General features: G+C 39.3%; 1 protein-coding gene across 1 annotated transcript; it reads right to left on the reverse strand.

Annotated features, from left to right (window-relative positions):
- Window positions 1-1,170: 1,170 nt before the first annotated feature.
- Window positions 1,171-16,825, reverse strand: LOC122650468 (multiple myeloma tumor-associated protein 2 homolog). The gene is made up of 4 exons (XM_043843906.1): window positions 16,679-16,825; window positions 3,945-4,034; window positions 2,610-2,877; window positions 1,171-1,591 (listed from the first exon to the last, which is right to left on the reverse strand). Exons 1-4 carry the CDS (start codon window positions 16,719-16,721, stop codon window positions 1,330-1,332), a joined length of 663 nt encoding a protein of 220 aa, XP_043699841.1. The 5' UTR covers window positions 16,722-16,825; the 3' UTR covers window positions 1,171-1,329.
- Window positions 16,826-16,841: the final 16 nt, after the last annotated feature.

Genomic DNA, 16,841 nt, shown 5'->3' on the forward strand with positions numbered 1-16,841 from the left:
TGTTCCAACTGAACAAATCTGAGCCAAGAAGATAAATAGAGTCAAAAAAATATATAGCAAGTGGGGATTCATGCATGGCACCTCATCCATACACAATTCTGCAAATAGGAAGAGGGGGGGGAGAGTTTGTCATTTCGACCCATGTTGGTCTCAATCCCACAGTTATGCGTTCGATCGTGTACATAACCTTTGACTAAAAATATTTTAGATGTACATAACAAAAAATTTGTCACAAGAAACCTACATGACTAAAAAGAGGGTTGGGAGGTTATTTTATCAAAAGAACGGTTAAAATAATAAATAAATAAAAAGATCGGTGCAAAGCTGCATGGACCCTCCATTACCATGGGGTCAGTGAGAGCACATGTGTGGGCATCCAACAAAGGTGGGATTGTCAATTCTCCTTTCCTATGTTTGGGCACATGTTTGGGAAAACACGTCACATAACCTGGCAACCTTTTTCTTTTTCTAAAAAAAGAAAAATGCTCCAAAGAATAAAAACAGTTTGGAAATGCTTCATAAAATGAATCACTCCAACAAAACAGAAAACATTACCAAACGTGCCCATAATAGCATAACACCAGCTCTACAGAACAGTACCTGGGTGTCAATTTGGAACTGAAACTGGACCAAATAAGCCAAACCGAATTCGGTTCCCACTAGATTTTGAAATATAAGAATCGGGTTCGGTTCAATTCCCACATAGGAACCAAATTTCAAAACTAAAACCAAACCGAATTTAGATACTTGATACATTATCATAACTATAGTTTAAGTTTTCCTGCAACAGTGAAGAAGGAAAATCACCACGGGCGATGTGACCCACTCCTGTGTCACCATTAACTCCCATCCTCTATTTTACTAGATGAAAAATACCCCTCTCCATGCCAATGGTGAGGAGATTATCTCTTCACCTAGGGCAAAACCCAATATGGTAAAAGTATCAACAAACTCACTTCTTTGAAAACTTTCGTTTCCACATTTTCATCTCAGTTTAGTTTGGTTGACCAATATAATTTTTAATTCACTTCCATCCAAACAGAACCTGAAGGTTCTATCAGGTTGGATGTAGAGTGTTGCAAAGTGATGTAATGTCTTGTTTCCACATAAACTACAAATCCCCATATCCAATACCGACCTCTGGCTGCCAATTACAAGATGTCTTCTCAATAAGCAAAATAACAGCATCGTAATCCCACTTCAAAATGGAAAATTAGAGCACAAATGCACCACTCTTAAAGCCAACATTTCGAGTTTATGGTAAGGGCCTAAATAATACACTAAACTGTTGGCGATTGTAACAATTAGCAGAAGATGATTGCGCACAGATCAATCAGAATCATGCCTCCTCTTCTCCTTTTCCCTTCTGTGTTTCCTCTTGTCATCTGAATCATGGGCACGACGCTTCTCCCGCTTTTCATGTTTCTTCTCTTCACGCCTTCTCTTCTTCCGGCTCCTTTCATCCTCTGAAGGTTCTTCGTCTTTAGTATTTCTTGCTGGTGGATTGGGCAAAGCTCCAATCTCCCTCATGGGTGAAACCTCCTTTGGCTCAACGGGAAGAGAAGTTGATTCTTCCCAGCTACCGGTTGCCCTACTATAATGATCAAAATGAAGAATCAACAAGCAAAACATGTGAAGAAGTCATCATAAGAGGATATTATATTCAATGCATGCATGGACCCAACGATAAACATTCCAACAGGATCAGAAAGCAAAATTCCAGGTAATGAATTGCTTAAATGATTTAGTAGGCCATGGTCTCCTCACATAAACGCAGAGGGGGAAGTGATTGTATTCTAATTCCTTGATTTCCTCCCCGCTCCCCCAACCCCCACCCCCACCCCCCAAAAAAATAAATAAATAAAAATAGGAGAAGGTTCTTCCTCTCAAGTGGTGACAAAATTAAAAAGAAAAGTTATGGACCAGGAAAATAGCTTTTATTGCCTTCATTCTCTCTGTTTTCTCTCTCCTAACACAACACCACATTGGTTATCCAAAATCCAATTGAATGCAAGAAATGTAAAAGCTCACACAGCAAAGCCAGAGACAGCATGTCAAAACATAAATATTTTGTTAAAAAAAATAGCCTTATTTATTTTTTATGAAATTTGTATTTCTGTGTGTTCAACACATAATTTCTTTGCAAGTACACAGAATAAGGATTGTAACACTTTACACTTTTATATAGTCACAGAAAGGTTAGCTGTCAAAGTAAGAACAATTTCTTAACAAACTAAGATTTATTTTTAATTCACTACAAAAAAAATTATTTTTGTCTTTCAACAAATTGTAGATTTCCTTAATCTTTAGCATTTTTCTGTTAAAAGAATTCAAGCTCAACAATTGGTTACTGAATACAGATCATGGGCTTAGGCCAAGCATTAAAAACAATCATCCTTTCGGAAAGGCAAGAAAACAATATGGAAACGTAATAGCATGCCAATATGGTGCCTATGGACCCAATTCTTGGAAAGAGTCAAGAGCCCATTGACTGCATACCTATTACTTCTAGCATAGTTACTATTGTAATATATCATGGTCCTGAAAACATACTGATATTGCTATCAATGAAATATTAGAGAAATATCACCCCCATTTCACAGTCATACCTAGAATAACCGAGCCCTTCAACTCTTGCTGCTTCAGCATGGCCAGCACCCAAGTCTTCTGCAGTAGATCCTCTCTTTATAAGCTCTGAGAATTCATGCTTATCAAGTCGATTACCCTGAGGTCGAATGTTACGCTTAGGAGCTAAACCAAGAGCCTCCCGCATTGCCTGCTCTTCCTCTTCTTTTATCCTTTTTATCTCCTCTTTAGCCACTTCCATTTCTGCACTCAGGGACTTTTTATCCTTGGTGTACCAGTGAAGGTCCTTTCCTAATAAACAAATTCAATGATCAGATAAACAACTAAGAAATTCTTACTCACAGGAAAATAGCTAAATGTAATAGTAAATAAATGATGCCATCAGTACATCCAACTAGGCAATAACTAGCTAGTAACAAATAATGGCCTTCCTTTTTGGATAATTGTATTATCCTTTTATAACTTGAATATAATATCGACCATGAGAAAGCTTTTTGTCAAGGATTAGCACACGTCCAACATCCAAAGGGCATGTCTCCATCAGAAACTTAACCCCTTCCCAAATAAATACATACACCAAATAGTGGAAACAAAGCAGGAGTTAAAGGGAGAAATTGTCAAGCATAAATGAGTTCAGTAAGTCACTAACCCATTATTGATCAACAAATATTCAAGGGTGTAGCACTTCCATGAGTCTGAAAACAGACCAAATGAATGGCAAATTGGTACCCCAATTATGGATTAAAATCCTTTGCAGTGCACCGCAAGACCGATCTTGCACTGCACTGCAATTCGGGCTTGAGCGACATGTGGAAGATGCTTCATCCAACCGTGCGAACTCGATTGATCCAGTTTTTTTTTTCTTTCTTCTCAAGCTCGGCACCGTTGGATTTTGCATCTTCCACATGTCGAGCTCTCAAGCCCGAACTGCAGTGCACCGCAAGATTGGTGCCTTGCAGAGGATTTTTTTCCCACAATTACACCATTCCACTAAGTCCAATTGACATTTCTATGTCCAAAAGGATTTTCATATATTTTAAGCATTAAAAAAGTACTTTTTTGCAATGGTATATCTTGCAATAAAACACATGCGTTTCAGAGTGCTTGATGTCCCAGTCATAGTTACCTAACATCACAAACTTGCGAAAAAACCTCAATATGTTGTCGAAAAGTAAAATGAAATAGCCTCACTCATCATTTATTAAAAAAAAAAACCAGCCAACCAAGGTTATGCACAAAGCATGATATAGATGATGGGATCCAGGAGCCAAAATATACAAATGACTTGACTGAACAGCAACCATATCATCAAATTAAGGAAATTACCAAATTGTAATGGAATAGCAATAAATTAATACCTTTCTGCCATCTTCCAACAGGGGCTTTGATACTATGTCCAAGATAGTTCTCTCGATGCTTATCAACCTTGACATCGTCCCACTTAAATTCTGCCAACAGGATAAGATTGAGTTAAAGAGATGTATCCAGCTTGCATTAAAAAAAAATGTTGCACCAAGAAGGTTGTTAATATAATTAGCCAAGGTGTAGCAAAATGAACAGAGATACATTTTTAATATTAACATGCTATATGCTCAACAAAAATGTAAATATGAAAACTGCATGTAATAGGAGTAATTAAAATCATATCCTTTCAATAATAGTAATGGCAGTGAATACCTTTCATCAGAATCTTCAAAGCACAAACTATATGCATGGAAGATATGTATGAATCAAAAACATCATCAAGAAGTCTCCAAAAATGGAAGTGATACTCCTTCCAAAACACATGGGTTGGAATAACTAATAACTGATTGAGAATGATAACCAAGTCTAACAATGACAAGCCAGTGTATTAGCTCATGCCTTGAATATTTCCTCTGATAAGGGCATCAATGCCAAGATGCGACAAGGACACGATTTGGACATGGCAAAGCCCCATATTAGGATTCAGGGACCTGGGGATGTATAAGAATTCATATTCTTATTCTTAAATATTTTAAAATTACTTTCATATCATTAAAAAAAAGGGCATACCCAGTGCACGAGGCTCCCGCTACTGTGGGATGATGCAAGGCTGAAGCACTACATCCGCAAGAAGAAGAGGAACAAGAAGCTGCTGCCCAAGTAGTTGTAGTAGTAGTGGTGGTGGTTCCATACTAAGTTTTTTTTTTTAAGTGTTTTTATGTTTTTAAATTGAACTGGCCCAACCTGGTTGAACCAGTGGTTCAATTTAAGTGACTTAAGCCACCCACCACCTCTTATTTAATGTATTTTTCTTTATTTTCTTTTGGGTCCACACTCCCACGAATTTAGAAGGGAGGTGGAATAGTGTTAGCCGGCTAGGAGTGTTCATACTCCTAGGCTGAATAGGAGTAAGTCCTTTGGGCCTTTATATAAGCAATAGAAATTGTGGAGCTCCTCACTCTCCACTTTTGAAATTTAATACTGCTTTGCAAGCTGCTGCTACTTGTCTTCTTCCTTGAAGAATTGCTTTGTATCTGATCAAAGCTGGTGCGATTGATGTTTGATCCAATCGACACCTTGCGGTGTGAAGCCCGGGTTATACTTTCTAGTTTCAGTCAAAGATCCAATTTTTATTCAAGTTCCTCCATCAACAAGCTGTTGCCAATAACTTTCTGCCATTACAAGTTGGAAACATCCCCATTCCCATCCTCCTAATCCTCTACAACCCTAAACCCTAACACTCCCCTTTGTAATTTTAAGTTTCCCATAACCTAAACCCTGAATTGACCAATCCATCCATCAAAACCTTACCAAAACAGAGCTGAATTATCCTCTCAGCCCCTCTAGCACTCGATCCAAACCCCAGCCCCATCCACCCACTCTAAACCCTAGATTCCCCTATTTTACTCTTTTTAAAAACCCGAAATCCTAACCATATTTTGCTGTTAATTCAAATCAGCATACTTTCCTCCATTAAAACATCTCAGGACCTCCACTGTTAGACTCCCCTACCTCCACTTGACATAACCCATACATCAAACCCTAAACCCTAACCATAATTTCACCAGAAACCCTATTTTGACCTAGCCGATTTACCTGTTCATAACAGATCCTGGTTGATTGGCTCCTAGTTGGTCTCCTACCAATCTAGGACTACATTACGGGGTATGGGGAGGGTCATAATGTACGCACTAAACAGCCTTATCCCCGCTTTCCGGAGAGGCTGTTTCCTGACTCGAACCCGTGACCACTAGGTCGCAATGGAGCAACCTTAACGTTGCGCCAAGGCCCACCCTCTACTTTCATATCATTAATTGATATAAATAATTTTAGGGAAATTTACATGTACCTCCCCTGAGGCATCACGTAATTACAGAACCACCTGTGAGTTTTGGATATTTACTCATACCACCCCTGCTTTCCAAAATAATTAATTAGTAAACCCACTCTTTTAGTTGTTCCTGTTAGTTGCGAATGGTAAGAGTGTTTTAGACATTTTATGACCAATATACCCTATCATCCAAACCTGCAATTGAAACCCTCATCCCATTATCACCGAGACCTCACCTCCATCTCCCATTATCTCAACCCTGGCTACCAACCCCTTTCTTCTCCGATTTGATATTATTGACTCAGTTGAGCTACTGCTCTTGAGGGTTTTTTATGCATTTACTGAGAATGGGAAAAGATTTTGAACCCAAGCTAGATGGATGAAGCCTACTTGCTGCGACCATTGACGTTCCCGCTTGAGCCTGCTGATTAGAAGACTCACGGCTATCCTGGTTCATCCAGCCGCCGCTACAACTTCTGGCAAAGCCCTTCCCCTGTTTAATTTTATTTTAATTTCTTTTTATTCTGGTCTGTAATAAATCTAAATTCATGGTTATCTAGTTTTTTGGAAAACCTTGATTTACCTGCAATTGACATTCGAGAGTTCCATCAACCCTGTTCTAATTCCGATCTAGATGGTTCAAATTAAAATCTTGTAGAGCAGACCTGATTTCAATAATTTCCGAAAGTCTCCTGCCGTGGTTAGGCTCATTTTATCCTTGAATGCTTTTTAATTGATCTAATGCTGTATTGTTTGAATATGGTTCTGGTTTATGATTCTAGCTGAGTTTAGGACCTAACAGTCTTCCTTTTTGTTGGAATGTTGTTAACCTTTGACTACAAGGTCGAGCCTATGTCTGATAATATCTAAATGGGTTGGATAGATCTCGTTAGGGCTTGGTCTAATTACGATTCAGACCTAATTTCTTGGAATTGATTTAAGATGCAATCGTTTGCCACTGATCTTTGTTTCCGATCCCTTGTGCATCAAAGAGTTAAGTTTAGTTCGATCTTTGGGTTTCAAATATAAAAGGAATTGGGACTAAGAGTTTCAGTTGAATGGGAGAGGGTAACAGAGATGTCGGTTCAGTTTTGTGAAGAATGAGAATGGAAGAGAAAGGGATGGTGAATGATTCGATTAGGTTTTAGAAAAAGAAGAAGAGAAGGAGAGAGGTAGTGAAGGGAGATGGGGGCTTACCGGAGATGGGAGAGACGGTGCAGCCATGGATGGTTTTCTGCCATTAGGGTTCTTCAAGAGTAGAAATAAGGGAAATAATAGAAGAGGAGGTTTATTTAGAAGGAAGGGCACTTTGGTCAATATATGATATATTCTAACGTTTTTAGTCCCAGGTTAATGGAGTGGGTTTACTTATTAATTATTTTGGAAAGCAGGGGTGGTATGCATAAATATCCAAAACTCACGGGTGATTCTGTGATTATGTGATAACTCAGGGGAGGTACGTGTACATTTCCCATAATTCTATAAATGCTTAATCCACTATCACAAATAATCCCACCCTCATAAAGTTGTTCCAAATATCTCAAGCCAACTTCCAATCAATGAACTCCTCCTCTTCTTCTTCTTCTTCACCCCCTCCTCCTCCCACATTTCCATCAGTCGACCATTGGACACATGTCGCCTAGGTGAGGGAGAGGGTAACTGACACAACAGCAGTACTTAACCATCCAAAGATGATAGCAATCCAACGGTTGAATTAACAGTTACAACAGATCAAAGAAAATAACAACTTGCTGTCAGAATTAGCAAGTAGGATAACTCACAAATCGTAGGGCGGAATACCCTCAAACTGAGACCAGATATAGGTCTTTGATACAATAGAAGAACCCTAAATTATCACAACCAGCTGATGAGAAGATCACAGATTACAAGCCCAAATCCCAACTAGTTACTAAATAATAAACCTACAGCAACTAGCTGATGGAAGCAGTAGTTGGGGACACAATTCCTGTCGATAGAATGGGGTAGTGTGTATCCTAACACTTCAAAGAATCACCAGAGTCTGATGGCTGGAAATTGGTGCAACAGCACATGAATGAAATTAGCAACTATGGAAAGAACATGGTAACTTACAAACCATAGCAGATCCAGCCACCGCATGTGGGCTAAGACTGGTATCAAGGGAAGAACCCAATGGGGAGACTTTGCTCTCAAAACACCAAGCAAAGCTGTTAGCCAGATCAAGAGTTAGGAGGGTTTGTAACTTGCTGCAGCAGAAGCCAACAGACAGTGCTGCAGGATGGATGAAGACTTCAATCTCAGCTCCTGTAAATGGATCGATGGAACACCTCTTCAAGTGATCAAACAGCAACAGTAACATGGCTGTATGGGTGGATTGATGCTTCACTGATCAGACCTTGTAGTAGTATTGAAAATAGAAACTAAGAGAAGGTGTAGAGAAGAAGGAAGAAAGGGGAATATGACCAAGGCCTCTACATAGCCTTGGTCAGTCTCTCACTAACCAAATAGACATCTCACCTCTCAACTGCATCTCACAACAACAAAGGCATAAAAACAAAGATTCATTCATCTATCAAAATCGTAGGCATAGCCGCATAGGAACAATGGCCTTTACAATATATAGATGCTTGTAGCACTCTAACAGAAAATAGAAATTAAATAAAAAAGAGAGTCACGCATATAGTGGGAGCCATGTACAATAAGAATCTTAAATAAAAGGAAAGATAGCCTACGATCTAAGTAGTGTCTACTTAAAACTCAAAATAGAAACTACATAAACCACTCCCCCCCCCCCCCCCGCGCCCACGATTCTGGTTTTTATTTGAACCAGCTAACACCCAGACCATGGGCTTGGTCTGACCTGGACCAAAAGTTCAGTTGAAGAACCATGGGCCTGGTTCTTCTTAGGCTTGCAGCTATAGTGCTTGCTGTAATGTGTGTACATCAAGTACTCCATTTAATAGTCCTTTGCATTTGATAATGAGATTATCACTTCCTCCCTGTTTGGTTATCTGTGGTTTCCAAGCGATGAATCAAAAGAGTAGGAAAAGTTAATATAAAGAAGAGATTAAGTTCTAATTCTGAGATGCTTTTTTCAGAACATATGTCAATATCAATAGGAAAATTACTTCTGAGATGCTTTTTTCAGGACATATGTAGAAATCAGATAAAATGTATCAAACTTTGACTCTTTCTTGTAATCAAATGTTCAATAAGTTAAAGTCTGAATTCTGAAAGTGTTTTCAATCTTTATTAGTTTATTTATTGATTTGCAATCTGCATTCTCACTGGCATAAACTTGTTGTTATGACATATGTTCATGTTGAGCATGCTGGAATGATCTCAATTGCCCTTTTCGCTCTTGAATTCAACTTAAGAAACTATTAGTTAGCTGTTAACTGATTGAGTTTGCTATTGCTGTAATGGATTGTTAATTTATTCATGTATGTGTAGCTTACTAGCTTTAATGGGCTGTTAAATTATTTATAAATCATACAAACTGAAAACTTTTGTATTGTTTTGTTCACTGTAAAATGTTGTATTTGTGACTTTTGGTAGTTTATATTTCGTATAACATAATTATTCATCATTGCTATACCAGATATACTGGAATAATGGCTAGTTGGATACATAAAATGATTTTAAAAAAAGGGCAACAGATTGCTGCCTGGTCGCATAGCCCCTGCACCAGTGTGGGGGCCAATGAGAGCGTGCACAGGGGCATATACATGGAAGGGATTTTTTATTTTATAAGGAGCGGGGTGGTAATTTCGAACACCCATGTGTGTGGCACAGGGGCTACGCAACCAGGCTGTGTCCATTTTCCAACTAGGTCACCTAGACAATGCCTTGTTGCCTAAACACTTAGGCGGCCCTCCAACGCCTTGGGTCGCCTAGGCACCGTGACAACTATGCCCTCCACCTCACCAATCATCCTCTGACAGTCTATATTTACCATGTTCCCACTTCAAATCTAGTTCTTTGTGCAAACTCTACTCCAGCTTTCATAATTAACTTACACAACACGTTATGGAAGAAGAAAGTAACCTCCTTTGGATCCCATCCATTTAGACCCATGACATACTTCCCTAAAATGATACATCTCTATAGTCTATACAGTCTCTTTCTCTTTAGTGAATTAAATGCCAAGCAGGTTGCAAAATAGTGCAACATCAATTTCCCTCACTGAGAACTAACCTTCCACATTGGCTTTCACTCAACCAACTGAAATACTTTATTCACCTTTCACATGGAAAATCACTTTGCAGCATCTCCATTCTCCACCCCTGCCACCAAGATCCTTAGCACAAATAGGAAACAGACCAGATAGGTCACTATAGCAGTCTTGTTAAGTGTGATTCCTCATCCGAGTGTCAGCTCTTTTACAGCAGCTAATCAGCCATGAATTCTGTCCAATATTGAGTTCCAACAGTCGCCCAACTGAGATGCAGTCGCCAAAAGCAAAACCAAGCAGGTGAAAGGGAGTCCGCCTTGAAGCAAACATTCAGAACCTCACTAGCAGGCAAACGCCACATGCATGCATTAAGCCATTGACAAATTCACCTTTTCCAATTAGGTGATACTTCCAAATGCTAGCAAAACCCTAACATCACTACAAAAAAATTCTTAATGAATTCTCCTAATGTACTCAACTTGGTCACTGGATGGACCAAGACAATAAATTGACCAAGATGATGATCATGTTATCCTTGGTATATTTTATCTTACCTTGAAGCTTTAGATAAGGTAAGATAGAATATACTAACAAGATAATGATTGAGAAGAGAGAGATACTGCCAAGTGACTATTTTAGATATTTAGGATCTACCATACACAAAGAAGGTGCAATAGATGATGTTTCACAAAGAATCAAAGTGGATGGATGAAGTGGAGAGGTGCAACCGGAGTACTGTGTGATCAACACATTCCTTTAAAGTTTAAAGGAAAGTTCTACAGGACTGTTGTCCGACCTGCTATGATGTATGGGATGGAATGTTGGGCAGTTAAGAAGTGCCATATAGCGAAGCTATGCGTTGCAGAGATGAGGATGTTAAGATGGATGTGCAGCAAAACTATGAAGGATAAAGTGAGGAACGAACATATTAGAGCTGATGTAGGACTTGCCCCGATCAGTGACAAGCTCCGAGAATGTCGTTTGAGATAGTTTGACCATGTGCAACGGAGGCCTGGGGACACCCCAGTAAGGAGGAGTGATATGATTCCAATTGAAGGAGCTAAAAGAGCTAAGGGTAGGCCTAAAATGACCTTAGGTGAGGTTGTGAAGAATGACATGCATAGTCTGCGTCTTGTGCCAAGTATGACCTTAGATAATAGAGCTTATTGTAGGGCAAGGATCCACATTGTTGACACCATTTAGCTAAGATTTTCCTGACAACCTGGGCTATCCAATTTCCTCTTACTCTCATCTTTCATTTTTCATTTCTAACTTTTCTTGTCTCATTTCTTGTTATTATTTTTATTTTTATTTATTTATTTATTCTTCATTTCTCTTACTTTCCTTTCCCTTTGTGAGGACCTCAATTTTCCTTACTTTGTTTGGAAAGGATCCATGTAGCCAACCCCATTTAGTTGGGATAAGGTTGAGTTGTTGTTGTTGTTGCTTGAAGCTTTAGATAAGTCTGAAACCTCCCATCCTTGTCAGAAGTTTACTCAAAACCTCCATGTTGTTGCGTGTTGATGTGCATTGTTGTAGCCCTTTAGAACTAGAGCTTTAGGGGTTGTAACATGATATAGAGCCAAGAGGTCGGGTATTCAATCCCTAGTAAGTGCAAGGGGTTTGAGTTATGTTGTTATGCCCCTACAACTTCTGCCCTTTGGTTCCACGTGATGGTGTCACATGCTGAACTCTGTGTGTGCGTGTATGTTGACCTCATGGAAGAAGAACTTGGTCGAAACCTGTCAAAACCACCGAGACATCTCGGTTTCGCAAGTTTCCATGAGATAGAGGGATTTTAAAAACTACATGGTTACGACTCAGTATTGGTAGTTTCAACTGAAACTACTGTTTCGGTCGAAACATGGTTGAACCACCTTGAACCAGGCCTATATAATACCTCATCTCGACCGAGAAAGGCATATCTGGACTTGGTTTCGATAGAAACCCCTCGGTTTTGATAGTTTCGACTGGCACAGCCTCTTTTCCCCCAGTTTTTTGCAATTCTTCACCACAGTTGGACCAATCTTGCATCTAAAAGCTTGGATTTGCATCCTGGAGTGCTGTTTGAACCTTCATTGAAGAAGGTAATAGTGTTCTCTTCCCAAAAAAATATACTTTTTGTATATTTTTAGGAAATATATGGTAGAATGCTTTCAATTTTATATATGTGAGTTACAATGGCCTGATCTACCACTCTTCAATGGTACGCAGCTCGTGGATTAGACCCACCAAGAAACTCCGCATGGAATTGAGAAAGAAGGAGTTTAATGTTTTATTTGGATAATATATATTATTCAGGGTTCTTGTACTTTAAATTTATATGTGAACTAAGTATTTATAATACCAGTTTAGTGTCTGAATCAGCGTGCATTAGTAAACTTGGGTCAATAACCACAAATACCAATTTGAGTGGTTTTTTTGAGCAAAATAATTCATGCATTGTGTTTAAAATGTCAAAAATAGGCTGTATACAAAAAATCAGACATAAAAAACCATTTTTGGGCACCGAAACAAAGGTTTCCCCATGAATGGAAAAAAGTACCAGGTTTCGACCCGGTTTCAGTTGGTTTCGACCAAAACTCGGTCTCAGCCAAGTTGAAACCCAAGTTCTTGATCCTTGGTTGACCTGCACTTGCGGGGGGTGTTATTGTGTGTTGGTAAGCATTGTTGTAGGCGTGTTACGCCTGTAGCCCTTACTTTAGAGCTCGAATTTTTTTGATAAGCAGTTGTAACACTTCACGACCAAGATTTAAAAAAAAAAGGCAATAGGAAAGAGAGTCTCCCCATCTACAAACTATTGCACCCAAAGAAAACTGTTCTGGTGAGCCAAATGTCGTACAACAACCTTGGCACTAATACAAATGCCTCCAATAATTTCCTGCAACAGGCCCCAAACACCATCAACTATTACCTTTGGTAGAAAACCCCATTCCATGCATACAATATTTCTAGATCTATTTTGCAAAGCAGCCCCTTTTCTTTGTTTGTAGTTTTTTAACCTATAGACCCACTTTCTTTGTTTGTAGTTTTTTAACCAATAGACCCACTTGCAATTGAAACACCATTAAGAATAAGTCAACCATTCAGAGTAGCTCCCCGGTTGGCACATATCACTTTCCCTGCCACTTTCTTAGAATTCTTTTCTTGGGAAAGGTAACAAAAACATTTTCATAGACCAGAAACAAATGTATGTACATCTATATATGAGAAAGAGCAATACCCTACAAACAAAACTCCCAAAAATGTTCTCCAGTGCTATGATAGTATGATGTACAAAATTATATTACAATTAAGTTCATGAATTTTCAGTTCAGGATAAAAGACTTTTATTGCTCCACAAAAGAAGTGAAAGTGAATGAGATTCACGTTAGACTTGAGATCAACAACCAAAAAAATGGATTGTACTCACCTCAGGTAAGGTAAATTCATGCAGCAACAATAACAATATAATATTGTATGCCAATTATCTTAAGAGGTCGCCAAATAAATCATCTAAGTAAGTTGGACCATAACGTAAGTGAAGGCCCGACTTCAATGCCTCCCACGTAACAATCTCCTCTCCCTTCTTCAACAGCTGAGCGTAGCCTTTGAGGTGGTAGGCCACCAATGGGACCTTTTCCTCCTACGACTTGTGTTGGAACTCAAAGAATTGTTTCACATGGCAAATCCAACTGGTATGATCTTCTACGCCATTGCAACAGGAAAATCTAGTTTGGCAAGCTTAGGGGTGACAGAACCCAAAAAAAACCAACTGGTGCCTGGCTAATGTGGGTCATTGGGACGCCGTGTCCTTCCACAGATATGGGAACTCTCACCTCAATCACGCCCAGGGCTAGTCACCAGTTGATCAAAGTGAGTGTTCATGGTAGGGAACATATCCTGCATCTCGTTTAGAATACACTCTTATCCGGAAGTAAAAGACCCCATCTCAGCCTCCAAACAGTCAACACGTGGATCGTCCATTGCCTGCTCTGATACAATGGTTTTAGAACCTCCTTTGTTGCCACAGCCTCTACCTCCCCTCTCCTACCATGTGGTGTTATTTTAAGAATAAGAAAAAAGGAAAGTTGGAGACTAGAGAAGATAAAGGATGCACAGGGAGCAAGTAAGTTTGATTTACTTCAAGGGAAACCAGCCTCTAAGACAATAAAGAGTCGAACAAACTCCTACAGCTAAGTCACTACCCGCAACGCCACTTAACCAACAACTTCTAAACTCAAGCCACGTTACTTGACCCATTAAAACACTTCCTAAATTCCTTAACTCAAGCCACATTACATGATCCATTCAAACACTTCCTAATGGCTCAATGATGCAGATTCATCACCAAATAGGGCTTGTTTCATTGGGAATAAGTCTAGGGTTGGATTACATACATGTTGGGCCTTTGATCCCACGGGTTTCTAATGTAATAGGCCACTTTTATGGGCCTAAAATATGGGTATATAGGTTGCATACGGGATTAGCCCAATACTTAGTTTATTTTTATGTTTTTTAATTGAACTGGTTCAAATTGGTTGCATCCAATTGGTTCAATTTAAGTGATCATGTGACTTGGTTAAGTGGTCATGTGACAACTTAGTTGGTCATGTGATGTAAGTTGGGTTGGATTAGGACTCTATAAGTCCAGCCATGTTTTGAGTCTATTTCCTTTAGTATTCTAGTTTCCTACTCAGTTTAAGTTACCTAATAGGTTAGGGATAGGGTTAGGCCATTCCTTTTTAGTGTGTAAGTCTATTTTTGAGTCTTCTATATAAGTTTGTAAGGGAGGCCAGCATTACATACGAATTTGATTAATAAAAATTAGTTTTATGCTTGTTGCCATTGCTGCTGCTCTTTGTGAATGTATATCCTTGTGGATCTCAAAGGTGGATAGGGTAGGTGGACTCCTGCGACTCCTTGCATTGTGAAGATCGGGAGGTTCTTTCAAATCATCAAGCTCCTGCCATTGTCCTGCAATACAGTGAGTTTGAACATGTTTTCTTATTTTAAACCTTATTCTATCATCCTTCATCCTTCCCTTAGATCTAATCCACCTTCCCCTTCCATCCATCAAACCCTAATCTCCATTGAACCTGCAACTCCTACTTCAACTAGGACTCCCTTATAACTACAGATCTGGCCATCAATTTCGAACCATACTTCCAGCCTATATCCCCCACACCTCTCCCTATACTCGACCTTAAACCCAGTCCATAATCCCCAATATATCCCCTCCATTCCTCCACCTCATTAAACCCAAAACCTGCAACTCAATTCTGTCCAGAATTGCAAAATTTTAAAACCTTCCCAAATCCAATTATTTTTATCCCATAATAACCCCCTAGACCTGCATATTAAAGCCATATAAGACCCATTCCCAAATTCCCACCCTAAACCCTAGAATTAACCTAAATCCTAGTGCTGTCCATTCGAACCAGCAACCCCTTTTGCGATTGATCCTATTGTCTGGCTCCTAGTAGGTCTCCTACCTACCTAGGACTACATTACTCAGCCTTTATTCAGCTAACTCCTACACACGTGACACGTGTCTCTAAAGATAATGTTGGCATGTAACATAAGTCTTGTTAACTTGACACACCCAAAAAAGTACAGGGAGACAATGTGATCACATGACCATCGGATGAAATCTGGGAGATAATCTGGTGTTGTCGCTACTTGGTGACAGGAAGACAATGTGATCACATGACCATCAGATGATCGCTGGGAGATAATCTGGTGTGTTCGCTACCAAACTGGCAAAATTCAGACAGTATTGTATTGTCTATTTAGCATATATGATCCATATTTCAATTTTCAAGGCTCGAAAATTGAATGATCTTAAGCATCTGCGACTAAAACCAGTACATGCAAGTACAATGTCCCATCACACAGCATCAAAATGAAGAAACCAGGCCTGGTAACCTCCCAATAAACGAGCGGACAAATACACATTCTTCATCCCTTTTATAGAATCTTGTATACATCAACAAGGTTATCTGGGGCTTGATACCTCTTTCGATTTTGTGGATTAAGTATAACAAAGACGAGTCACAGAACTTAAATTAATGACTGACTAAATTGAATGAAAAATACTACCCAGTTTTCCTCGTTCAATGGATAATCAAGCTGGATACCCAAATATCAGGTTGCATCTCCATACACAACCGTCTCTTGATTTAAAACCCTTCAAATTTTCACTTGCACGTCTTCTGATCTTTGAACATAAAAAATTATAACACCCACAAAAGAACACCACCATCGAAGTCTTGACCTCCCAAGCCGCTTGGGTTTCATATCGATAAAGTTCTTCTATTTACTATTTACTTCCCGAAACCAGGAGTTATTGTGTACAATTCCACCATTCCATTCGTTTGGAGATAATTTAAATAATAAATGGAAGGAGAAGAAGCGAAGCATAATCATTAAGCTTAACTAGCATCATCAGAGAAGGGATTAGAACGAGAACCCATGGCAATCAAGTATACAAATCATGGCTTCATTTTTTTCATGGATTTTGAGAAAATTCTAGATATAGAAACTCTTAAGTCAATTAGAATTATGCTTCTGATCTGACGGCAACTATATAATGAACCCTATAACGATTTAGGGAGGGGGGGGGGAAGCTAACAGCGAAATGCAGAGAAACAGTTAGAACTTACGATCTCGACCGCCGCGAACGCCTCCTCTCGTTGGATGATACATCGTTGCTTGCTAAGTCCTCTCGATCTCTTCCTCTACCTGCTTCGGAAACTCAAGAATTCAATGACTTCGCGCTTCGCCTCACTTTCTTCTCGCGCGCCCTCGCCCGAACTAGAGTTAAAA

The sequence above is a fragment of the Telopea speciosissima genome, chromosome 1 (genome assembly GCF_018873765.1).
Source record: "Telopea speciosissima isolate NSW1024214 ecotype Mountain lineage chromosome 1, Tspe_v1, whole genome shotgun sequence".
Taxonomy (NCBI): Eukaryota; Viridiplantae; Streptophyta; class Magnoliopsida; order Proteales; family Proteaceae; genus Telopea; species Telopea speciosissima.